Genomic DNA, 26,402 nt, shown 5'->3' with positions numbered 1-26,402 from the left:
GGGATTCTCCAGGCAAGAATACTGGAGTGGGTTGCCATTTCCTTCTCCAGGGGATCTTCCCGATCCAGGGGTCGAACCCAAGTCTCCCACATTGCAGGCAGACGCTTTAACCTCTGCGCCACCAGGGAAGCCCTTATGCTATGTATATTTAACCACAATTTTTCAAAAGAGAGAAAAATAAAAGGAGAGAAAGAGGAAAGGGGGGAAATGAAAGAGAAAAAAGAAGTAGGTAAGATGGACACCTGCAAATAAACAAAGCAGTCTGAGCGCCTGCTGGCAGGCAACATTTAAGAGCAGCCTGCCGGGAGGCAGGCACGGCTCACTCAGCCCAACAGCAAAGCAAGGGCCTGCAGAGAGCATAGGAGGCAGGGCAACCCTGGAACAGGAACACAACCCCCACCATACACTCATACCGAGTGTCTCTAATCTGAGATGTGGGGTTATACAAGGAAGTCCTCCACGCCTCCTAAAACTTGGGTTGCATCTAAATGTCACTGTATTTCTATACCTAGGGCTCCTTCGAGAAAAATGAGAATTAAGTTTCCTTCATACCACGTAGGTCAAGATCCTCTTAAAAATGGAATTAAGTTAACAGCAATATTTGAGATTTGGTTAAAAGCAAACAAATATATCACTTACTGCAGAGAAAAAAAATAAAGATGCTTCAAGGCAAAGACCGTGAGAAATCCAGTGTGCCTCTTGGCTTTGCAGTTCTCTGAAGAGTATTGTTTAATGTCTGAAAAGCATATTTTGTTTTCCAGAAAATACCTTTGACCATAATTCCAAAGTAATAAAGTGTGTTCAGTCCAGCTTCTAAATTTATAGCTATAAATGTAAATTATAAGAAGTGCATGCGTGCTAAGTTACGTCAGTCATGTCTGACTCTCTGCAACCCCATGGACTGTAGCTTGCCAGGCTCCTCTCTCCATGGGATTCACCAGGCAAGAATACTGGAATGGGTTGCCGTGACCTTCTCCAGGGGATCTTCCTGATCCAGGGATTGATTGTGTCTCTTAAGTCTGCTGCGTTGGTAGCTGGGTTCTTTACCAACCACTAGCACCACCTGGGAGGCCCACAGTACTTATTTAATGTGTAAACTTGGGGAACAGATTTTTCAAAAAGTGATTGACACCAAGTAAGCTCCCCTGAAAATATTTCTCATGAATATACTGTATTCCACACTGATCCAGTTTATGTACCATACCTTAAGTGTATTTTCATAGTGATGATAGTCTATAGCAATGGTTCACCATGATAAATTTTCAACAAGGATTTGCTCGATGAATGAATGAGAACCAAGCCTTGACTGCAGTTTGTTTTGGTAACAGGGAGAAGACAACATAGGCTGAAATCTATTTTTTTTTAAAACTATCATGGCCTTAATTTGATTGCTTCTGCAACAGAATAAAGTCTAATATCTTTGGAATTCAACATAATAGACCCATTAGATTTTCCCCCAGAAAAAAATTAAGTGAAACAGATGAAGGAGAAGGGAAGGGGAGGAAGGAATACCTTTCTATGTCAGAAGCAAATTCTCTCATGATGTATGGCTTAAATTAGATCTCAGGCAAGCTCAAAAGCCCCCACCTCACTTTACTCTCAAGTGTCAACAGAAAACTGAGATGAAATATCTCTATTTTTATAAAACCGATTTTCCTTTATTTCAGGGAATATGGGATAAGGTCACTTAAACATGATTTTTCTCATTCTTTTCTGCAGTGTTTCACCTAGCATAACATACTTGTTGGGGGAGCCAAGGGCTACAAAAAAGAAAAACACTACACAGGCAGTGATTCTTATAGAAATATGTTTGTTTCTATAAGTTGAATTACACCCCCCTACAAATTATATGGTGAAGTTCTTAACCTCTCATACCTCTGATTGTTACCTTATTTGCAAATATAATTAGTAAAGATGAAGTCATGTTGGGATAGGGTGGGCTCTTAATTCATTATGACTATTATCCTTATATAAAGAAGACAGGGACAGAGACCAGCAAACAGGGGGAATACATGTGAAGCCTGGAATTAACGCTACCAGAAGCCAGAAGAGACAGCCGGGGCAGATACCTCCCTAGCACCTTCAAAGGGAACACAGCCCCTGCGGACACCTTGATTTTGGACCTCTGGCATCTAGAACTGTGAGACAATAAATACCTGTTGTTCCAAGACTCCAGCTGGCTGTACTTTGTTACTGCAGCCTCGAACAAACTAATACAGACAATAAGAGGCTAATGTGTACCAACTAGCCTGATGGCTTCAAATTGCACCTCAGATTCAGCTTCTTGCCCTATGGCTACTGAGCTGCAGCCACAGGGGCCTGCTCTCCTGACTTCAGGCTCTACTTCTACCTGCTTCAGTGGCCAAACCCACAACATCAACCTTTCAAAGGTGCCAACTTCTCGGCACCACTTGTTAAGAAGTCTCATAATGACTCACCACTTCCTACAGGAAAAAGCTCAGATTCTCCTGCCTCAAATGCAGGCCTCTCTCCCCTAAGTTAGGTCCAACTGGTAGGCAAGAGTTTCTGAGAAACCCTAAAAGATACAACCATTATTCTTGAAGACATGCTCCCTCCACTGTTTGCCACTCTCTCGCTTCACCATCCCAAATCTTGACCATCCCGTGAAGACAACTATTAAGACCTGCTTTTGTCTTGAAACTCTCTGTACTCAGGCCCACCATAAATAAAGGCCACATCTCTGGGCCCCTCTGCCTCCGCTGCTTGTATCAGGCATTCTGTACTCATCAAAGACTTCCCTGCATGGTTACCTAGCATTTTAAAAGTACACAGGACTGCTGGACTATGAGCTCTGTAAGAACAGAATTCATGCTTTACAACTTTGGGGTTATTTCTCAAAGCCAAAGACAAGGCCAAGCATATTAAACGTAAGTTCCAAATTCTTTTAACGATTAAACATATATTTTAAATTCTTAGAAATGTTTATTTTGGCTTTCCCTTCAACTGGGGACTTTAAAATGGAACAAATATACAGATTTTATATAATCCTAATGCTTCTACATATATCTGAATAATTTAAAACTTAGGAAGAACAGGAGGAAAAAAATCCCTAGGACGTTTAGTCCCAAGTTACTTACCATTCTTCATCACTACATTGGACCAGACGTTGGCATTCAAGGCTTGAACAATTCGCTTTACTCCTGTAGATTCTGGGAAGTCATCTAATCAGGGAGGGCAAAAAAAAAAAAAATATATATATATATATACACACACACACACACACTTACACATACTTACACACATAAATATTTATATATATTCATCCCTCAGTATTCATAGAGGACTGGCTCCAGGACTCACTCTCCACCATGGATACCAAAATCTGCAGATGCTCAAGTTCCTTATAACATGGCTTAGTGTTTACATATAATCTACCCACTGATCAATCCCTGGGTCCGGAAGAACCCCTGGAGAAGGGCACGGCAACCCACTCCAATATTCCTGCCTGGAAATTCCCATGGACAGAGGAGCCTGGCAGGCTGCAGTCCATAGCGTTGCACAGAGTTGGACATGACTGAAGTGACTTAGCACATAATCTACCTGCATCATCCCATATACCTTTTTCCCTCCCATATACCTTAAATCATCCCTTGACTACTTATAATACCTAATACTACGTAAACTTAAAGAAAAAAGTTTAAAAAGTTTTTTTTTTTTCCAAAAAACTTTGAAAAAAGAAAAAACTAAGAAAATACAAAGCTTAGAGCTCCTGATAAGAAAATTCTAGAAACTGGACAGTGAACAAGATGGGAGAGGAGAAGGATGTGGAGTTCACCTCCTTCAACAAATAACATTAACAATACATCTACACATGGAACAATTCTCACAGAATACCTACTGAACACTGGCAGCAGAACTCAAGACTTCTGAAAGGGGAAGAAAATTTCCACATAACCAAGCACGACAAAACAAAAGGAAAAAAGGAAGAGAAAGGAATCAGGACAGGACCTGCAACCCTGGAAGAGAGCTATGAAAGAGCAAAGGTTCCAATATCCTGGCAAGTACCCGCACCAGCAGAGACTTCAGCCAGGACAGAGTGGGAGCTCTGGAGCCTCAAAGGAGAGTGCAGCAACTGGCTGCAGAAGGCAAAACGGAGACCTACGCAGACAGTAGGTGTGGCCGCCCTGCACTGCCCAGTCTGAGACATGTGTCTGCCAGTGAAGGTGGGGCTGGGTGCTGCACTTCAGGCTTTGTAGGTCAAACTCAGGGCGAGTGCTGGGGATGGCTGTGCAGAGACGGCCTGAAGGGTTGGAGTATGGTATGCCCACAACCAAAGGTGCATGAGGGAGCAGCCTGGACCTGCCACAGAGGCAAGATGCCACTGTAGGGGCCTCACAAGGGGAAAGGCAAGATGCTTTAAGAGCCTCTTTCCCTGCACACACGGTCTCAGACTTCAGGACACTGCCTATGCAAGCTCTGAGGGCAACACAAACCACTACAGGCACAGAGAGATCCAAGATCTGGCGCCAGTCACTGGCCCTGCCGTTGGGGAACCTACGAGTGCACAGGAGCTGCCGCCATGGGCCCTGGGAGTGGGCATCAGCCAATGCTGCCATCGGCCTGGGAGAACACGTGAGTTACAGCATCTGCATGCCCCTATCAAGGGGACAACAGCTGCGACATGCTGAGGAGAGGAGGCAGGCATCCACATAAAAGCAGCCCTTGCACCGACAACAGTAAACCCACACAAGCTACACAGAGACACTCCCACAAATAAGTAGCCTTCCAAGACCACAGTACATAAGTTTTTCTCCTAAACTCAGAGTAAGAGAAATATGTGGAAAATGAAGATGTGGAGGAGCCAATACCAATTAAAAGACCAAGAGAATTCCCCTGAAAGAACAATTAAACACACCTCTCCAGTGTAATAGACTCCAAGTTCAAAAAAGAGATAATGAAGATACCAGAGGAATTAAGACAGGCTATCGACAGAAATGCATATTACTGTAAAACAAACAAATTACTAGAAACTATGAGGAGGCGGCAAGAAAATTCATTTGCCAAGATTAAAACTAAGAGAAAGGCAATGACTAGCAAAATAAAAAAGTGATCTGGAAAACAGAATAATGAAAATCACCCATTCAGAACACAGTAGCTGCTGCTGCTGCTAAGGCACGTCAGTCGTGTCCAACTCTGTGCGACCCCATAGATGGCAGCCCACCAGGCTCCTGTCCCTGGGATTCTCCAGGCAAGAACACTGGAGTGGGTTGCCATTTCCTCCTCCAAGGCATGAAAGTGAAAAGTGAAAGTGAAGTCGCTCAGTCATGCCCGACTCTTCACAACCACATGGACTATAGCCCACCAGACTCCTCCATCCATGGGATTTCCCAGGCAAAAGTACTGGAGTGGGGTGCCATTGCCTTCTCCAAGAACACAGTAGACAGAAAGCCAAATGGAAAAAAAAAAAAGTGAAAATAATATAAAATACCTATGGGATAACATGGGCTTCCCCCATGGCTCAGTGGTAAATTTTCCTGCAATGCAGGAGACACAGAAAACGTGGGTTCAATCCCTGGGTTGGGAAAATTCCCTGAAGAAGGGCACTGCAACCCACTCCAGTACTCCTGCAGGGAAAATCCCATGGACAGAGGTGCCTGGCAGGCTATGGTTCATGGGGTTGCAAAGAGCTGAACATGGCTAAAGCAACTGAGCACGCATGCATGGGATAACATAAAGGGTGCCCCTCTATGATGACAGGGACTTCAGAAGGAGAAGAAAGAGAAAAGGGGATTGAAAATGTGTTTGAAGAAATTATGGCTGAAAACTACAAACCTAAAGAAGAAAACAGATATCCAGATACAGAAAGCACAGAAGTTCCTGAACAAGATGAACCCAAACAGACCAACACGAAGACATATTATAATCAAAATGGCAAAAGCAAAAGACAAAGAGAAGATCCCAAATGCACTAAAAGAAAAACAAAGAGTTAATTATAAGGGAATACCCATAAGGCTATAAGTTGATATCTCTACAGAAATAATGCAGACTAGAAGGGAGTGGATAAACATATTTAAAGTCTTAAAAGGGAAAAATCTGCCACCTAGAATGCTCTACCCAGTAAGAATAACATTTAGAAGAGAAAGAGATAAAGAATTTCTCAAATAAGGAAAAACTAAAAGAAAAGAGCAATACTAGACCTATTCTAAAAGAAATATTAAGGTCTTCTATTATAAAAGAATCAAGAAGATGTAGGAAAGAGAAAATCACAATTGTAAAGTAAATAATTTAAATAAGCCAGTATACAGACCAAAAAGGAAAAAAAAGGCTTTAAATCTTTTTATGAAAGCAATGATAAACATAAAGAATGGCAAAAGGATAAACATGAAGATGTAACTGAGGACATCAAAATGATGAAATGCAGGGGAGGAGAGTAAGAAAATACAGATTCTTTCATTTGAGCCTATATGACTACCAGCCTAAAAGCAAGCAGCTACAGGAAGGGGTTAACATACTTGAAAAACAGGGTAACCACAAATCAAAAACATACAGCAGGATTCACAAAAACCAAACAGAAAACACAAGCATAAAATAAAGGGAAATCATCAAACCACAAAATGAAAACCAAAGACAAAGAAGAAACACGGAATCAACTGGAAAACAAGGTTTAAAGTGATCTTAAATACCTATTCACCAATAATTTCCTCAAATGTAAACAGGCTGTTCCAATCAAAAGAGACGGGGTGGAGGACTGGATTAAAAACCAAGAGACTATGCCACCTACGAGGCACCCTTGTAGGCGCTACAAGGCACTGTGCACTTTGGGGCAAAGAACACACAGACTGGAAGCGAGGGGACAGAAAAAGACGTATCATGCAAATGAAGATCCCAGGAAAGCAAGAGTTGGCAATACTCATGTCAGACAAAATAGACTTTAAAGCAAAAGGCATAAAGAAAAATAAAGGAGGACACTGTATGCACCCAAGACAGGAACACCCAAATACATGAAACAAATAATGACTTACATAAAGTGAGAAATGGATGGGAATACAGGAATACTAGGTTGGCCAAAAAGTTCCCTTGGTTTTTAAGTAAAAATAACAGACCCATTTTTCATTTTCACCAAGAACTTTACTGAACAATGTATTCACTATTTTGTTCTACTATTTTCGGCCATTTTTCAGGAAACCTCATAATTCCACCTCCCCAAAACTTTGTATCTTTTTGAGCAAAGAACTCTTCCAGGTGTCTTTTACAATCATCCAGGGAACTGACATTTTTTCCATTAAGAGAATTTTATAAAGACTGAAATAAGTGACATCCGAAGGTGCAATATCTGGTGAATATGACAAGTCAGAACTTTCCAATCAAGTTGTAACACTTTTTGCCTAGTCATCAAAGAAACACGTGGTCTTGAGTTATCCCGATGGAAGATTATGTATCTTCTGTTGACTAATTCCAGACACTTTTCGTCTAGTGCTGCTTTCACTTGGTCTAGGTGGGAGCAGTACTTATTGGAATTAATTGAGCTCCAAAAGGAGCTCATAGTGGAGGACTCACTTCCAATCCCACATATACACAACATCACCTTCTTTGGATGAAGACCAACCTTTGGTGTGGTTGGTAGTTCCACGATCTCTTGCTCTCTGTTCTCTTTCATTCCACATTATTGTACAGTATCTACCTTTCATTGCTTGTCACAAATTGGTTTTAAAATGGGATGTTTTCATTACGTTTAAGTAGAGCCACGTGTGAAAATATGATCGATTTTTTTTTCACTTATGTGGAGCCCAAACATGAAAACCATAAGAGAAATACTATCAACAATTTTTTGTCAACAAATTCAACAACGAAGAAATGAACAAGTTTCCAGAAAAATACATCCCATTAAAACTGAATCAAGAAGAAGATAATTTGAAAAGATGGGTCACTGGTAGTGAAAGAGAATCTGTAGTTGAAAAAACAAACAATTCCCTTCAAATGCAAGTCCAGGTCCAGGTGACTCCACAGGCGAATTCTACCAAACATACAAAGAGCTTTTATCCTTCTTAAACTCTTCGAAAAGACTGAAGAGAAGGGAACACTACCAAAGACACACTATGAAGCCACCGTCACCCTGATGCCAAGCTAAACAAAGATACCGCCAAAAAAGAAAATTACAGGCCAGTATCTTTGATGATATTATGAAGTACAAAATGAAGCAGGGCAAAGGCTGATACATAGTTTTCCCAAGAGAATGCACTGGTCATAGCAAACACCCTCTTCCAACAACACAACAGACGACTCTACAAATGGACATCACCAGATAGTCAATAGTGAAATGAGATTGATTATAATCTTTGCAGCCTAAGATGGAGAAGCTCTATACAGTCAGCAAAAAGAAGATCAGGGCCTGACTGTGGCTCAGATCATCAGCAACTTACTGCAAAATTCAGGCTTAAAATGAAGACAGTAGGGAAAACCATTAGGCCATTCATGTATGACCTAAATCAAATTCCTTATGATTTTGCTGTGGAGGTGATGAATAGATTCAAGGGATTAGATCTGGTAGACAGAATGCCTCAAGAACTATGGACAGAGGTTTGTAACATTGTACAGGAGGAAGTGATCAAACCATTTCCAAGGAAAAGAAATGCAAAAAGGCAAAATGGTTGTCTGAGGAGACCTTACAAATAGCTGAGAAAAGAAGAGAAGTGAAAGACAAAGGAGAAAGGGAACAATATACCCAACTGAATGCAGAGTTCCAGAGAAGAGCTAGGAGAGGTAAGAAAGCCTTCTTAAGTAAATAATGTGAAGAAATAGAGGAAAGCAACAGAATGGGAAAGACGAGAGCTCTTCAAAAATCCAGAGTTACCAAGGGAACATTTTATGCAAAGATGAGCACAATAAAGGACAAAAATGGCAAAGACTTAACAGAAACAGAAGAGATTAAGAAGAAGTGGCAAAAATACACAGAAGAACTATACAAAAAAGATCTTAATGACTCAGATAACCACAATGATATGTTCATTTACCCAGAGTCAGACATCCTGGAGTGTGAAGTCAAGTGGGCCTTAGGAAGCATTACTACAAACAAAGCTAGTGGAGGTTACAGAATTCTAACTGAGCTATTTCAAATTCTAAAAGATGATGCTGATAAAGTGCTGTACTCAATATGCCAGCAAATTTGGAAAACTCAGCAATGGCCACAGGACTGGAAAAGGTCAGTTTTCATTCCAATTCAAAAGGACAATGCCAAAGAACGCTGAAACTATCGCACAATTGTACTCATTTCACATTTGGGAAGAATGCTCAAAATCCTTCAAGCTAGGCTTCAGCGGGATGTGAACCAAGATCTTCCATATGTACAAGCTAGATTTAGAAAAGGCAGAGGAAACAGAGAACAAATTGCCAACATCTACTGGATCACAGATAAAGCAAGGGAATTCCAGAAAAACATCGACTTTCGCTTCACTGACTATGCTAAAGCCTTTGACTGTGTGGATCATGACAAACTGGAAAACTCTTAGACGGGAATACCACACCACCCTACCTGCCTCCTGAGAAACCTGTATGCAGGTCAAGAAGCAATGATTAGAACCAGACATGGAACAATGGACTAGATCAAAATTGGGAAAGAAGTACGTCAAGGCTGTATATTGTCACCTTGATTATTTAACTTATATGCAGAGTATATCATGCGAAATGCTGGGCTGGGTAAGTCACAAGCTGGAATCAAGATTGCCAGGAAAAATATCAACAACCTCAGATATGCAGATGATACCATTCTAAGGCAAGAAGTGAAGAGGAACCAAGGAGCCTCGTGATGAAGGTGAAAGAGGAGAGTGAAAAAGATAGCTTAAAACTCAACATTCAAAAAACTAAGATTATGGCACCTGGTCCCATCACTTCATGGCAAATAGAAGGGGCAAAAGTGGAAACAGTGACAGATTTTACCATCTCTGATTCCAAAATCACTGTGGATGGTGACTGCAGCCATGAAATGAAGACGGTTGGTTGCTCCTTGGAAGAAAAGCTATGACAAACCTAGACAGTATATTAAAAAGCAGAGACATCACTTTGCTGAGAAAGGTCCATATAGTCAAAGCTATGGTTTTTTCAGTAATCACATACAGATGTGAGAGCTGGACCATAAAGAAGGTGGAGAGCTTAAGGACTGATGGTTTTGACCTGTGGTGCTGGAAAAGACTCTTGAGATTCCCATGGACAGCAAAGAGATTAAACTAGTCAATCAATCCTAAAGGAAATTAACCCTGAATATTCACTGGAAGGGCTGATACTGAAGCTCTAATACTTTGGCCACCTGATGTGAAGAGACTACTTATTGGAAAAGACTCTGATGCTGGGAAAGATTGAGGGCAAGAAGAGAAGAGGGCAACAGAGGATGAGATGGTTGGATGGCATTACCAACTCAATGGACCTGAGTTTAAGTAAACTCTGGGAGGTACTGAAGGATAGGGAAGCCTGGCATGCTGCAGTTCATGGGGTCACAAACAGTCAAACACAACTTAGCTACTGAACAACAACAATAATCTCTGATGAACACAGACGTAAAAATATTCAAAAAATATTAGCAAACTGAATCCAACATCACTTCCTGGCAAATATATGGGGAAACAGTGGAAACAGTGGCTGACTTTATTTTTCTGGGCTCCAAAATCACTGCAGATGGTGACTGCAGCCATGAAATTAAAAAACGCTTACTCCTTGAAAGGAAAGTTATGACCAATCTAGACAGCATATTAAAAAGCAGAGACATTACTTTGTCAACAAAGGTCCATCTAGTCAAGGCTATGGTTTTTCCAGTAGTCATGTATGGATGCGAGAGTTGGACTATAAAGAAAGCTGAGTGTCGAAGAATTGATGCTTTTGAACTGTGGTGTTGGAGAAGACTCTTGAGAGTCCTTGGACTGCAAGGAGATCCAACTAGTCCATCCTAAAGGAGATCAGTCCTGGGTATTCACTGGAAGGACTGATGTTGAAGCTGAAACTCCAACACTTTGGCCACCTGATGTGAAGACCTGACTCACTGGAAAAGACCCTGATGCTGGGAAAGATTGAGGGCAGGAGGAGAAGGGGACAACAGAGGATAAGATGGTTGGATGGCATCACCAACTCAATGTACACAGGTTTGGGTGGACACCAGGAGTTGATGATGGACAGGGAGGCCTGGTGTGCTGCGGTTCATGGGTCACAAAGAGTCGGACATGACTGAGTGGCCGAACTGAACTGAACCCAACAGCAAATAAAAAAGATCATATACCATGGCCAAGTAGGATTCATCCTAAGTTCACAAGGATGGTTCAACATATGCAAATCAGTCAATGTGATACGCCATCTCAACAAAAGATAAAAACTGCATGATCATCTCGATAGATGCAGAAAAACCACCTAACCAAATACAACATCCATTCATGATAAAAACTCTTACCAAAGTGGGTAAAAAGGAACATATTTCAATATTATAAAAGTTATTTATGACAAACCCACAGTCAATATAATACTCAACAGTGAAAGGCTGATAGCCTTCTCTCTAAAATCCAGAACAAGGAGGCCCACTATCATCATTTCTATTCAACACAGTATTGAAAGTCCTAGCCACAGCAACCAGACAAGAAATAAAAGGTATCAAATTACAAAGGAAGAGGTAAAAATGTCATTATTTGTAGATGACATGCTATTATATCAGAAAATCCTAAAGACTCCACACAAAAATTACTAGAATTGATAAACAAATTCAGCAACTTAGCAAGATACAAGATTAACATACAGAAATTAGTTGCATTTCTTTACAGTAACAATGAAAGATGAGAAAGGGAATGTAAACAAACCATCCCATTTAAAATTGCATCCAAAAAATTAGGAATAAATCTCACCAAGGAGGTAAAAGATGTACTTATATGCTAGAAACTACAAAATATTAATAAAGGAAATTAAAGATGCAACCTAAATATCCATAGACAGAAGAATGGGTAAAGAACATGTGGCCTACATACACAATGGAGTATTACTCTGCCAACAAAAGGAATGAAATAATGCCATTTGTAGCAACACGATGGACCCATGTTGATTTGTACTGTATTTTAGATTCCACGTATAAGTGATATCATATGATATTTGTCTTTCTCTTTATGACTTACGTTGCTTAGCATGTTGTATTATTTGAAGTCTGGGAGGGTTATGTGTGATACACACACATCCTTTTTAAATGTTCTTTAATGATGATTCAAAGAAATGGAAAGATGTCCCATGCTCTTGGATTGGAAGATTTAATAATGCTAAAATATCCATACTAAATTGGGAGACTGGGATGATGTATAAGCACTGCCATGTGTAAACGAGATAGCTAGTGGGAGTTCAGCTCAGTGTTCTGTGATGATCTAGATGGAATGGGGAAAGGTGGGGGTGGAAGAGAGGTCCAAGAGGAAGAAGATTTATAGCTGATACATAGAGCTGATTCAGTCCATTGTACAGCAGAAATTAACACAACATTATACAGCAACCATACCCAAAAATAAAGGCCATACTACCCAAAGCAACCTACAAATTTAATGCAATTCCTATTAAATTACCCATGGCATTTTTCAGAGAACCAGAATAATCCTAAAATGTATATGAAACCATAAAAGACCAGGATTGCCGAAGCAACCCTGAAGGAAAAGAGCAAAGCAGGAGGCGTAACGTATCTACAAAACAAAAACACAGAGAACAGACCTGTGGCTGCCAAGGTGGGGAGGAGGGGTGCAGTGGGAGGCTGGGGTCAGTGGAAGCAAACCACTGCACACAGAATGGAAAAACATCACGGCCCCTCTGTACAGCACAGGGAACTAAATTCAGTATCCTGAGATATTTTCCACCACAATTTAGAAGAATATAAAACAGCATGTATTGGCACAGAAACAGAGATATCCATCAGTGGAACAGAACAGAGACCAGAAATAAACCCACACACCTATGGTCAATTAATCTTCAACAAAAGAGGCAAGAACATACAATGGGGAAAGACAGTCTCTTCAGCAAGTGGTGCTGGGAAAGGTGGACAGCCACACGTAAAACAATAAAGCTAAAATATACCCTCTCACCAAACACAAAAATAAATTCAAAATGGCTTAAAGACCTAAATAAAAGACAAGACCCCATAAAACTCCTAGAAAAGACCATAGGCAAAACATTCTCTGAGATAAATCATTTTATGTCATAAATCTCTGACAAAAAACCTATGTTTTCTTAGGTCAGTCTCCCAAGGCAATAGAAATAAAAACAAAAATAAACAAATGGGACCTAATTAAACTTATAAGCTTTTCCAAAGCAAAGGAAACAAAACAAAAAGACACCCTACAGAATGGGAGAAAATATTTGCATATGATGTAACTGACAACGGCTTCATTTCCAAAATACATATACAATTCATACAACTCAACAGCAAAAAACCCACAAAAACCCAATCAAAAAATGGGCAGAAGACCTGAACAGACTTTTCTCCAAAGAAAACATACAGATAGCTAACAGGCACATGAAAAGATGCTCAACGTCATTAATTATTAGAGAAGTGCAAATCAGAACTACAACGAAGTAGTACCTCACACAAATCAGAATGGCCATCATTAAAAAGTCTTCAAACAGCAATTACTGCTATTAGAGGGTGTGGAGAGAAGGGAACCCTCCTCCACTGTTGCTGGGAATGCAAATTGGTATAGCCACTGTGAAAAACGAATGAAGATTCCTCCAGAAACTAAAAATAGATTCATCTTATGATCCATCAATCCCACTCCTGGGCATATACTCAGACAAAACTATAATTCAAAAAGATACATGCAAACCTATGTTCACAGCAGCACTATATACAATTGCAAAGACATGGAAACAAACTAAATGTCCACAGAGAGATGAATGGATAAAGAAGATGTGGTCTGTATACACAACAGCCACCAAAAAGACGGAAAGAATGCCATTTGCAGCAGCATGGATGGACCCAAAGATAATCATACTAAGCAAAGTAAGTCAGAAAGAAAAAGACAAATACAATATAATATCACTTTTATGTGGAATCTAAAATATGACACAAGTCAACATATCTACGTAACAAAAACAGACTTGTGGTTGCCAAGGGGGTTAGGGTGGGGAAAGAGATGGAGGAGGAGGCTGGGGTTAGTAGAAGCAAACCATTACATATAAAATGAATAAACCACAAAGTCCTACTGTATAGCACAGGGGACTATATTCAATATCCTGTGATTTTCCACCATGATGGGAAATAATATAAAAAAGAATATAGATGTATATTCTTTTTTATATTATTTCCCATCATCTATATACTCATATATATTGTTTTATACACACACACACACACCCCTTCCCTGGTAGCTCAGCTGGTAAAGAATCTGCCTGCAATGCAGGAGACCCTGGGTTGCTTCACAATTCATGGGTTGTGAAGTTCCCCTAGAGAAGGGATAGGCTCCCCACTCCAGTATTCTTGGGCTTCCCTGGTGGCTCAGACAGTAAAGAATCTACCTGCAATCTGGGAGACCTGGGTTTGATCCCTGGGTTGGAAAGATCCCCTCGAGGAGGGCATGGCAAACCACTCCAGTATTCTTGTCTGGAGAATCCCTAAGGACAGAGGAGCTGGCAGGCTATAGTCCATGGGGTCGCAAAGGGTCAGACACAACTGAGCGACTAAGCACAGCGCATACATATACACACACAACTGAATCACTCTGTTGTACAGCATAAGTTAATACAACATTGTAAATCAACTATGAAAAGTGTAGCTGCTCAGTTGTGTCTGACTCTTTGTTATCCCGTGGACTGTAGCCCCTGTCCATGGGGTTCTCCAGGCAAGAATACTGGAGTGGGTTTCCATTCCCTTCTCGAGGGGATCTTCCCAACCCAGGGCTCAAACCTGGGTCTTCTGCATTGCAGGTAGATTCCTTACTGTCTGAGCCACGACTTTAATTAAAAAAATATATTCTAAAAACTAAATTAAATAAACACACAGTATAAAGGTTTATATAGTAAAGTCAACCTCATTACCTCACCAATAGAATCCACTCATATGCCTCTGAAAATGTTAGTTTCCATCAATTACACAATCCTGGGATTGTACTAGAAATACCAAACTTGGCTATTCATAAACAATGAGTTTCCCAAGGGCAGGAAAGGTCCTCTTGATATGCTATAAAATCCAGTAAATGCCCCAACTTTTCCTCATTGGGAACCATACAGTGATAATTACTGTTTATAACAGGTAGCTAGATAACAATTTCTTGATGAGAAATAGACAGCTTAAGAGTGAGAAGTGAAGTTACTATAACCATAAGAGACAGGCAAGGGGTCATTTAAAAAAAGAAAGGAAAAAAACACAAACACTGACAACTTAGTTTAATTAGTTCAGTATCGGTACTATCTTGCTTCTGGAATTTGACACTAAAAATAACAGGGCAGTAATCCTAGTCAGCATACCAATAAAAGGCAGTATTCTTATCTACAATGTAGATATGAGTGTGCACAAAGGAAATGAAAAATCTTTCAGCTGAGTCTTACAATACTCATGTGGAAAACAGCAGTAGAATCTAAAAGTTTTCATGTGGTTTAAAAAGTTTTTTAAGAGTTTACAGAGCACAGTCGGTACAGAACCTGTCTCTAGTGGCCTGGCCCAGTCCTGCGTGGTTTAACGGGGAACAACATAGAAGTAGAAGTCATAAGATCTGAATGTGAAGCCAGGCTCTGTAACTTATTAGCTATGTGATTAAGGGCAAATCCCTCATGCTATTCTCAAAGAAAAGTGGGGATGACAGCACCCTGTGTACCTTTCCCATGGAAAAGATGCACTGGGACTGATGACTCACTGGCGTAACCTTTTCCTCTGAACTGGAAACTCCTTGAAGGCAGGAGTCATGTCTTACGGAATTCATTATTCTCACTACTTAAACTAACACAGTGCCTGAAAGACAAGAGGCTTTTAGTAAATGATGAAATAATGAATTGTTTAAATACCATCTTACCAACCTAGCAGAAATATAGGAAGGATTAAACCGGAAATACTCGACAAAGACAAGTTTATCATCATCAGTATTTAAATGAAGAAATAAAAGCTATGTTTATCTTAACTTTCAGTGATTCAAGTCTTGAAAGAATAACTAATACTTCAGATGATATATAACCAGGAGCCAAAAAATATGATCAGAAATAAAGAATTAGAATCAATAAGATTAATTTAATACAAACAAAGGTAAAGTCTCATACTGATGTTTGAATAACACATGCCAATAAACGAGAGGGTATATGTGGGAAATGATGAGGGTATATGGGATGAGGATACATGGGAAAAAACAATGAAGTTATATGGGAACAATACATGCCAATAAACAATGAGAGTATATGGAATAATACATGCCAATAAATGATGAGGGTATATGCAAACAACTGGCATTGAAACATTCTAGGAAGGTTTTAGTTAATTTACCTAAAGACAATATGTTGAAATCTACTTTTAAGCTCAGTTAGGGAATTCCCTGGCACTCCAGTGGTTAGGACCCCACATTCTCACTGCCACAGGCTAGGGTTCGATCCCTGGTCAGGGAACTAAGATCCTACAAGCAGCGTGGCACAACCATTAAAAAAAAAAAAGAGTCTATATACAAGACACAAAATCATAATAAAGGAACAAAATTGAATAATTTAAAAAAACAGATTATGCTGAATACAAGAACATTATTCACTATGGTTAATTTATGTTGATATATAGCAGGAACCAGGCTTCACCGGTGGCTCAGATGGTAAAGAATCCACCTGCAATGAGGGAGACCTGGGTTCGGTCCCTGGGTTGGAAAGATCTCCTGGAGGAGGGGATCCACTCCAGTATTCTTGCCTGGAGAATCCCCATGGACAAGGGAGCCTGGCAGGCTACATGGGGTCGCAAAGAGCTGGACACGACTAAGCGACTACGCACGCACACACACATAGCAGAAACCAGCACAATATTGTAAAGCAACTATCCTCTAATTAAAAATGAATAAATGTTTTTTAAAAAAGGAACATTATCCAGACACGGGGTAAGGGACAGCATAGCAAGACAGAGGAGCAGAGATTCCAAAATGAAAACAGATAAAGAAAATGACTCAAATGTTGATTCTCAAGGACAATAGGAAAAAGAGAATGTTCTTGTGCCAGAAATAAGCAATCACACTCATGCTAGCATGCAAATCAGGGCACAAGTTTCAAGAATTCTAGAAAAACATGGAAGAGAAATTATACTTAATAATTTTCAATATTCCAAAAAATGTACAGGGAGAAAAATCAGCCTTTTTATTTCATTTTTGTCCTTTTTCTCTGGTGGGGCTTTATTCCTGAAGGTAACAACACTTAGGAAAAAATTTTAAGTCAGAATATAGAAAAGTGTTTCTTAATTTCTTTTTTTAAAAAAATAGGTTTCACATAATGATTACTTTTAGCCTCTCTATGCACTTTAATTCAAGTTGGCTGCCCTACTTAGAATGTCTTTTGCAGCAACCAGCATCTCCCCACCAGTCCTCCAGCTCTAAATCCAGTACCTTCTCTATTTCTTTCCCATGGAGCAGCTTACAAGTGCGAGTTCACAGTGCCAACGCATTCTTTGAACTTCTGAAGCGAAATAACCTCTTTCTTTGATCTCTGAAACACCATAGCACCATGATTTATATTTTTTATAATACTTAGGAAGTTCCATGTATTCAGTAATTTGTATACAAGTTGCATCTCTTGTACCAGATTATAAGGTTTTGGAGGCCAAAACTGTCTTGTCTTGGTAGACTCCACAGTAGCTAGCACAGTTGTACTTGGAAGGAAAAATATGAGAAGAAGAATGGAGGAAGGGGAAAAAAGAGAGGAAAGAAATAGAAGGTCCAAAATATAGTAGAAGGAAGGTAAGTACAGAGTTACCCACCCACCAGGGGCAGGGGGACATTCTGCGTCTATTTGTGGTTTCAAATGTCCAAAAGACGTACAAATAGTACTGACATGCCCCCTAGGGCCTCTAGGAATTCAGCCTCAGGTTACTAGAAATTCAAAATAAGAAACATAAACTTTATAACTATTTATGAATTAGGGCAAACCCTCCTTTTTGGCAGCAAAGAAAGGATACGAGATTGGGGAAATGACTAAGGTTTGAGGTAGAAATCTCTATCCATAAGAAAAACAAACATGTCAAAAGTCCTAAAGTGGGTGGTAAAACCAAATAAATGGATTATTCGATTAATAGTCAGACTCCATCAATAGATTCTGCATAAATCTTTTCAAAAAGCTAGGGAAAAATAATGTGTTTTGAATATCACTTTGATTCTTCTTCCTTGAATTAAAATAATCTCTCATCTCTTAATACAAAATCTATGTTTTCTCCAGACATAAAAATACTTACCATCTTCCTCAGGCAACTCTTCCGGACTAAGTTCTACCAATTCAAAGCCATGTTTGATACACCACTCTTGAGCTTTCTGTCGATTTACACCTAAAATAACAGGCAAAAGATTCTTCATAAGCAAAAAATAAATAAATAAAACATGAATATTGCTGCAACACTCTCCACAAAGTGTTAATCTTTAATGTCAATGTTATTCTAAAGGCATCCAAAATAAATAAAAAGAAGATGACTTTTCAAACCCCAAGTGTCCATTCTTAAAAAATTAAATACTGCAAGAGAAAAAGCTGAAGATATTTTTGTAAGGTAGTAAAATCATACAAGACATACTGTTCATACAAGACATACTGCTCTGAGCTAAGGAAAGCAATGTTTTGTTTACCAAAGTATGGCAAACATATGTGCCACGTACTGCTGTGCCTTACCGTTCTCAGATACTCTATCGCAAACCAAGATCATCACCTCAGGTAACCATGACTCTGCCAGAGGAAGCCAGGAGGAAACACTATCAAGACCAGATTTCTAGAGGGATAAAAAATATACAAACAAAAACAGAAAAAGAGACATTAAGAGAACTCACAGAAAATGCAAAGGGGAAAGAAAAAGCACAAAATAATTTTTTATTCAAGGTCCAAGGAAAACAAAGTCTTACTTGTGTGCTGTCAAAGTAAACCACAAATGCTTGGACAGACTCTGCAATCTCTGCGGTGACTAGAAATTTGTTTGGCACCACACACAGATTGATATCTGCTGAGTAGTATTTATTATCGATGGTCCAGGGATAAAACCTCACAGCATCATTGGCAGTCACCTCCACAACAACATCTTCTGTTCCAAGAATATCTAAATAAATGACACAACATTACCATGGAAAGTGCAAAATCAATATACACTGGTCAAGCTTCTCAGTAAAATACCATATTAAAAAGGCATTTACTTCCGCTGCTTCTCTTTATGCAAGGATTTCGAAGTTTTCAAAGGGGATCCCATTTATTATGCTATTTTCTTCTTTGATAATTTGACTGTAATAGTGACATAATTTAATTCAATTAATTGGCATTTTTAAGAATATAAAAACTAGGGAATTCCCTGAAGGTCCAGTGGTTAGGACCCTATGCTTCCAACGCAGGGGACATGGGTTCAATCCCTGGTCAGGGAGTTAAGATACTACATGCCACCTGGCGCAGTCAAAAAGAGAATGTGAAAACTACTGTGACTAGATTAGACAGTACCAGAGCACAAAACAGTCGTCTAACGAAACACCCACTAAAGGGAGTGTGGAAGAGAAAATCTAACAGTTACATTTATTTTATTGCTTAATACTTCATGGCAGCTGAAAGACTAAGAAAAGTCAAGAATATTTAACTATTCTGTACTTAGTGCAAGCTGAAAGGAAGGTGGCAGCAAGGCTAACCATTAACAAAATGGAAGGGCTACACACAGTTCCTAAACCAAACGCTGACACATTAATACAACTAATAAAATAAAAGAATGGATACTGATGAATGACCCCATTCCATTTATATTCAGCCTTGTTAGAGTCTTTGAAAGCCAATTCAAATTCTTGTTGACAAAGACACTTTTGGCAAATGTTAATATAAAAGAGCCAAGAATATTAAATGATTTAGGAGAGAACCAAATCTTTCAGAAATCTATGTATAGTAAGGGTATAACTTTCAAAATTCTTAAGAGTAAAAGCCAAGTCAATGATAAACAAATACAGTTGTGGTCATGGGGCCATCGGAGCATTCTCCTTCTATAAAGTCATACAATATTTAGAACCAGAAGAGACATCAGAAATTGTTCTAACCCAAACTCCCATCTCTCATACCCAAATCCACAATCTTCATTCTACACAGAGCAGGAAATGAACTTAGAGATCTAAAATGACATGCCACTAACTGGGTTATTATAAGAATATACAGCAAAATGGCCACAACTTCCTTTTTAATACATACTAAGATGAACATATATATGAGCCTCCAGGTGGCTCAGTGGTAAAGAATCTGCATGAAACGCAGGAGATGGCGGTTTGATCTCTGGGTCAGGAAAATCCCCTGGAGAAAGAAATGGCAACCCACTCTAGTATTCACACCTGGAAAATTTCAAGAACAGAGGAGCCTGGCAGGCTATATAGTCCATGGAGTTGCAAAAAGAGTTGGATATGACTTAGTGACTAGAACAACAAGATGAAGATATAAAATATTCCTCAAGGAAAGAACAAAGCAGGAGGCATAACCCTCCTAGACTTCAGACAATATTACAAAGCTACAGTAACCAAAAGGGAAAGGCACTGGCATAAAAATAGGCATATGGATCAATGGAACAGAATAAAGAGCCCAGAAATAAATCCACACAACTACAGTTAATTAATCTTTGACAGAAGGCAAGAATGTACAATGGAAAAAAGACAGTCTCTTCAGCAAGTGGCACTAGGAAAGCTGGACAGTCATATGTAAATCAATGAAGTTAAAACACACCCACACACCATTCACAAAAATAAACTCAATGACTTACAGCTGCAAATGTAAGACACCATAAAACTCGTAAAAGAGAACACAAGCCAAACACTCTCTGACATAAACCGTAACGTTTTCTTAGATCAGCCTCAGTTCAGTTCAGTCGCTCAGTAGTGTCCGACTCTTTGCGACCCCACGGACTGCAGCATGCCAGACCTCCCTGTCCACCACCTCCCGGAGTTTACCCAAACCCATGTCCATTGAGTCAGTGATGCCACCCAACCATCTCATCCTCTGTCGTCCCCTTCTCCTCTCACCTTCAATCTTTCCTAGCATAAGGGTCTTTACCAATGAGTCAGCTCTTTGAATTAGGTGGCCAAAATATTGGAGTTTCAGCTTCAACATCAGTCCTATCAATGAACATTCAGGACTGATTTTCTTGGATAGACTGGTTGGATCTCGTTGCAGTCCAAGGAATTCTCAAGAGTCTTCTCCAACACCCCAGTTCAAAAGCATCAATTCTGTGGCACTCAGCTTTCTTTATAGTTCAACTCTCACATCCATACATGACCACTGGAAAAACCATAGCCTTGACTAGATGGACTTTTGTTGGCAAAGTAATGTCTCTGCTTTTTAATATGCTGTCTAAGTTGGTCATAACTTTCCTTCCAAGGAGTAAGCATCTTTTTGTTTCATGGCTGCAATCACCATCTGCAGTGATTATGGAGCCCCCCCCAAAAAAGTCTGACACTGTTTCTATTGTTTCTCCATCTATTTGCCATGAAGTGATGGGACCAGATACCATGATCTTAGTTTTCTACATGTTGAGCTTTAAGCCAACTTTTCCACTCTCCTCTTCACTTTCATCAGGAGGCTCTTCAGTTCCTCTTCACTTTCTGCCATAAGGGTGGTGTCATCTGCACATCTGAGGTTATTGATATTTCTCCCAGCAATCTTGACTCCAGCTTGTGCTTCATCCAGCCTAGCGTTTCTCATGATGTACTCTGTACATAAGTTAAATAAGTAGGGTGACAATATACAGCCTTGACATACTCCTTTTCCTATTTGGAACCAGTCTGTTGTTCCATGTCCAGTTGTAACTGTTGCTTCCTGACCTGCATACAGGTTTCTCAAGGGTCAGGTCAGGTGGTCTGGTATCCCATCTCTCTCAGAATTTTCCACAGTTTATTGTGATCCACACAGTCAAAGGCTTTGGCATAGTCAATAAAGCAGAAATAGATATTTTTCTGGAACTCTCTTGCTCTTTCAATGATCCAGAAGATGTTGGCACCTTGATCTCTGGTTCCTCTGCCTTTTCTACAACCAGCTTGAACATCTGGAAGTTCATGGTTCAGGTATTGCTGAAGCCTGACTTGGAGACTTTTGAGCATTACTTTACCAGCATGTGAGATGAGTGCAATTGTGCGGTAGTTTGAGCATTCTTTGGCATTGCCTTTCTTTGGGATTGGAATGAAAACGGACCTTTTCCAGTCCTGTGGCCACTGCTGAGTTTTCCAAATTTGCTGGCATATTGATTACAGCCCTTTCACAGAATTATCTTTTAGGATTTGAAATAGCTCAAGTGGAATTCCATCACCTCCACTAGCTTTGTTCGTAGTGATGCTTCCTAAGGCCCACTTGACTTCACATTCCAGCATGTCTGGCTCTAGGTCAGTGACCACACCATCCTGATTATCTGGGTCATGAAGATCTTTTTTGCACACTTCTTCTGTGTATTCTTGCCACCTCTTCTTAATATCTTCTGCTTCTGTTAGGTCCATACCATTTCTGTCCTTTATCGAGCCCATCTTTGCATGAAATGTTCCCTTGGTATCTCGAATTTTCTTGAAGAGATCTCTAGTCTTTCCCATTATATTGTTTTCCTCTATTTCTTTGCACTGATCACTGAAGAAGGCTTTCTTGTCTCTCCTTGCTATTCTTTGGAACTTTGCATTCAAATGGGTATATCTTTCCTTTTCTCCTTTCCTTTTGCTTCTCTTCTATTCACAGCTATTTGTAAGACCTCCTCAGACAGCCATTTTGCTTTTTTTGCATTTCTTCGATCAGTCCACCAAGGCAATAGAAATAAAAGCAAAAATAAACAAATAGAACCTAATCAAACTTACAAGCTTTTGTACAGCAATGGAAACCATAAATAAAACTAAAAGAGCCTATGGACTTAGAGAAAATATTTGCAAATTATGCAACTGACAGGGGCTTGATTTCCAAAATATACAAACAGTTCATATAAATCAATAACAAAAAAACAACCCAATCAAAAAATGGGCACAGGACCTAAACAGATATTTCTCCAAAGAAGACACACAGATCGCAAACACATAAAAAGATGCTCAACATCATTAATTATTAAGAAAAATGCAAATCAAAACTACAATGACCACCATTAAAAAGGCTGTACATTACAAATGCTATAGAGGGTATGAAGAAAAGGGAACCCTCCTGCACTGCTGGGAGGAATGTAAGTTGGTGCAGCTACTATGGAAAACAGTATGGAGTTCCTCAGAAAATAAAAATAGAATTACCATATGATTCAGCAATCCCACTCTTAAGACATCTACCCAGACAAAACTATAATCTGAAAAGATACATGCACCCCTACGCTCATAGCCGCACTATTCTCGACAACCAAGACATGGAAACAATCTAAATGTCCATCGACAGATGAATGGATCAAGAAGATGTGGTGCATAATACAATGGAATTCCACCATTAAAACAAATGAAATGATGCCATTTTCAGTAATATGGATGGACTAGAAATTATCATACTAAATAATTCATGAAAAAAGACCAACATCATATGATATCACTCATGTGTAGATTCTAAAATATGATACAAATGGGGGGGGAGGGCGGGAAAGAGAGGGACTGGAAGTTTAGGATTAGCAGATGCAAACTGTTATATATAGGATGGATAAATAAGGTTCTACTCATAGCACAGGGAACTATAGTCCATACTCTCTGATAAACCATAATGGAAAAGATTATGAAAAATAATATATATATATCTTGAGAGTCCCTCGGACTGCAAGGAGATCCAACCAGTCCATTCTAAAGGAGATCAGTCCTGGGTGTTCTTTGGAAGGAATGATGCGAAAACTGAAACTCCAGTACTTTGGCCACCTCATGCGAAGAGTTGACTCATCGGAAGAAACTCTGATGCTGGGAGGGATTGGGGGCAGGAGGAGGAGGGGATGACAAAGGATGAGATGGATGGATGGCATCACCGACTTGACAGACATGAGTTTGAGCAAGCTCCGGGAGTTGGTGATGGACAGGGAGGCCTGGCATGCTGCAGTTCATGAAGTCACAAAGAGTCGGACACGACTGAGCAACTGAACTGAACTGATACATGTATAACTGAATGACGCTGCTGTACAGCAGAAATTAACATAATACATCATCTATACTTGAACAAAATAAAATTTAAAAAACATTCCTCAAACTCACAATTAGCAGGACACAGAAAACTAGAAGTTAAATTTAAAATTCCAGACGTAGGATTATATATTTGGGACACTGCCATAGTTTCTGCTCAACAAAGATATGTAGAGATTACTTAGTTCCCAAACTGCTAGGAATAACATATAATACATAAAGCATGTATGTGCGAACATGCACTCTTTCATTAGTAAACTTCATCATGTGGTTATTAAGAACTGGCCTGCTGAAAACAAAACTTTTTAATTATAAAAAAATAAATTTCAAATAAATTTAGGAATTTACCTTTGCCATAAGGCACATTTTGAAACTAACTTTCTAAAATTTTTCACCAAAACTAGAATTGTTATTCTCACATTAACAGAAGGTCTGTGCCACTATTTGAAAATCAGAGTTTACCTGTCTCTTTAAGAAATCAGTAGTTCTTTCTGCTTAATTTCTATCTCAAGTTATAATCTTTTATTAATTATCAATAATGCCGCAGTGGTCCCGTAACAGACATTATGACAAGCACAATTAAGAAATAAGCAGCAGGAAGAACACATAAGTTACTAAAATCAATGATTCTGCTTTCATATAAATGTCTTGCAGAAAAAAAAACAAAGAACTCTTAGATCAAAGTCAATGTTGCATCCAAAACTAACATTTCAAACTTCAAGCAGGTGGTATAGCAATATGCCAATAAAAGCACATATGGAAGAACGCAAACTGAACCAAGGGGTGTAGCAAAAAAAAAAGTATAAACTGATTTCTTTTTAAGGGTAGGACAAGCCACCATATGGAATCAGTCTTCATTCATGGGTAATTTTTTAAAATAATGAATTGACTTGTTTTTTTTTTTAAACTGGGGAAGCTAAAGGAGTACAGTGATGAACCTACTGTTATTAAGGGGAAGTAGAAGGAGCCAGGACTAGTATTCCTACCAGCACCGCTACAGCCAGTTCTTGATATTTCCTAGATTGGTTGTAGTGTCAGACACTGGAATACAATGTGGATTACACTTTTTTTCCAATCAGTGTATTCAACTAACATGAAAAAATTAAATCAATGAGGATGTCATATATTTCACAAACTGCAATACAGAATATTTGGATCCATTTAAGGATGGTTCGTTTTGTTAATAAATGTCTAGAACACAAGAGGACAATGTGTTACTCAGTGCTCCTAAAATTCCAATTACATACCGTCACTGATTTTCAAACAAGAAGGTATTTACTTAACACATAGAAAGAAGTTATTTCTTTCTCTTTTCTCTACATTGGAGAAGGCAATGGCAGCCCACTCCAATGTTCTTGCCTGGAGAATGCCAGGGACGGCGGAGCCTGGTGGACTGCCGTCTATGGGGTCACACAGAGTCGGACACGACTGAAGCGACTTAGCAGCAGCAGCAGCAGCACCAATAAGTTGAGAAAATGAATTTCACCTTTCAAAGATTTAGGAGCTTGAGTGGGTTTTTTGTTTTGTTTTCATTCTTTGTGTTGCCTAAAACAACTTGATGGCTCAATTTACTTATCAGATTTTTTTTCAACATTTTATGTCTAATCTGATACTTTCAGCAAGGCTGCATATGGGCTTTATTATCACATCTGTGCCATATTAGAACCAGAGAGAGGAAAGTGAAGCTTGGCTCATTCTAGTTCTTACCATCAATATCATAATGCAGAGTTTAATTTAAAAAATGTAAATGTCTACACTAAGTATAGCTTTTCTCCTTCATCTTTTATATTTGGTTTCAAGTGTTTAACAAATTTATTCTTTTCCAAATTAAAGCAAAAACCATTCAAATGGACTAAGAATTTATGGAGATGGTCAGTATAATTCACTCATTTCCAGATAAGAAAACTGACAACCAAAAAAAAAAAAAAAAAAGCCACCTGCCTATTAGGAGCAGAGCCTAAAACAGAATCCAGGTCACCAGCGTCTCTCCTGCTCCACTGTGGTCATTACACGCCACAATATTTAGCATCTGAGCTAAGTCACATTCAGGTGTCTAACAGCCCCAAGCTAAAATCAACTGTGGGCCTAAGTATCCTCTGCCTTTTCATGAAAACCAAAAACAATAGCCAGAATGAGGATACCCAAAGGCATGAGAGGTACAACTAACCCATCAGAAAACTGTCTCCGGGTTTGGGT

At 39.3% G+C, this 26,402-nt stretch overlaps 1 protein-coding gene across 4 annotated transcripts in view; it reads right to left on the bottom strand.

Annotated features, from left to right (window-relative positions):
* Positions 1-26,402, bottom strand: part of LOC120860897 (alpha- and gamma-adaptin-binding protein p34) — a 70,797-nt gene that overhangs the window by 30,532 nt on the left and 13,863 nt on the right. For all 4 annotated transcript variants that reach the window (XM_040236611.1, XM_040236613.1, XM_040236612.1 and 1 more), the window contains exons 2-5: positions 19,002-19,192; positions 18,775-18,871; positions 18,350-18,439; positions 3,099-3,182 (exon numbers count right to left, since the gene is read on the bottom strand). In XM_040236611.1, coding sequence (XP_040092545.1) covers positions 3,099-3,182; positions 18,350-18,439; positions 18,775-18,871; positions 19,002-19,192 — 462 coding nt within the window. The remainder of the gene's footprint in view (positions 1-3,098; positions 3,183-18,349; positions 18,440-18,774; positions 18,872-19,001; positions 19,193-26,402) is intronic.

Source organism: Oryx dammah, unplaced genomic scaffold, assembly GCF_014754425.2.
Source record: "Oryx dammah isolate SB20612 unplaced genomic scaffold, SCBI_Odam_1.1 HiC_scaffold_11209, whole genome shotgun sequence".
Taxonomy (NCBI): domain Eukaryota; kingdom Metazoa; phylum Chordata; class Mammalia; order Artiodactyla; family Bovidae; genus Oryx; species Oryx dammah.
This window is presented reverse-complemented; position numbering and strand designations above follow the sequence as displayed.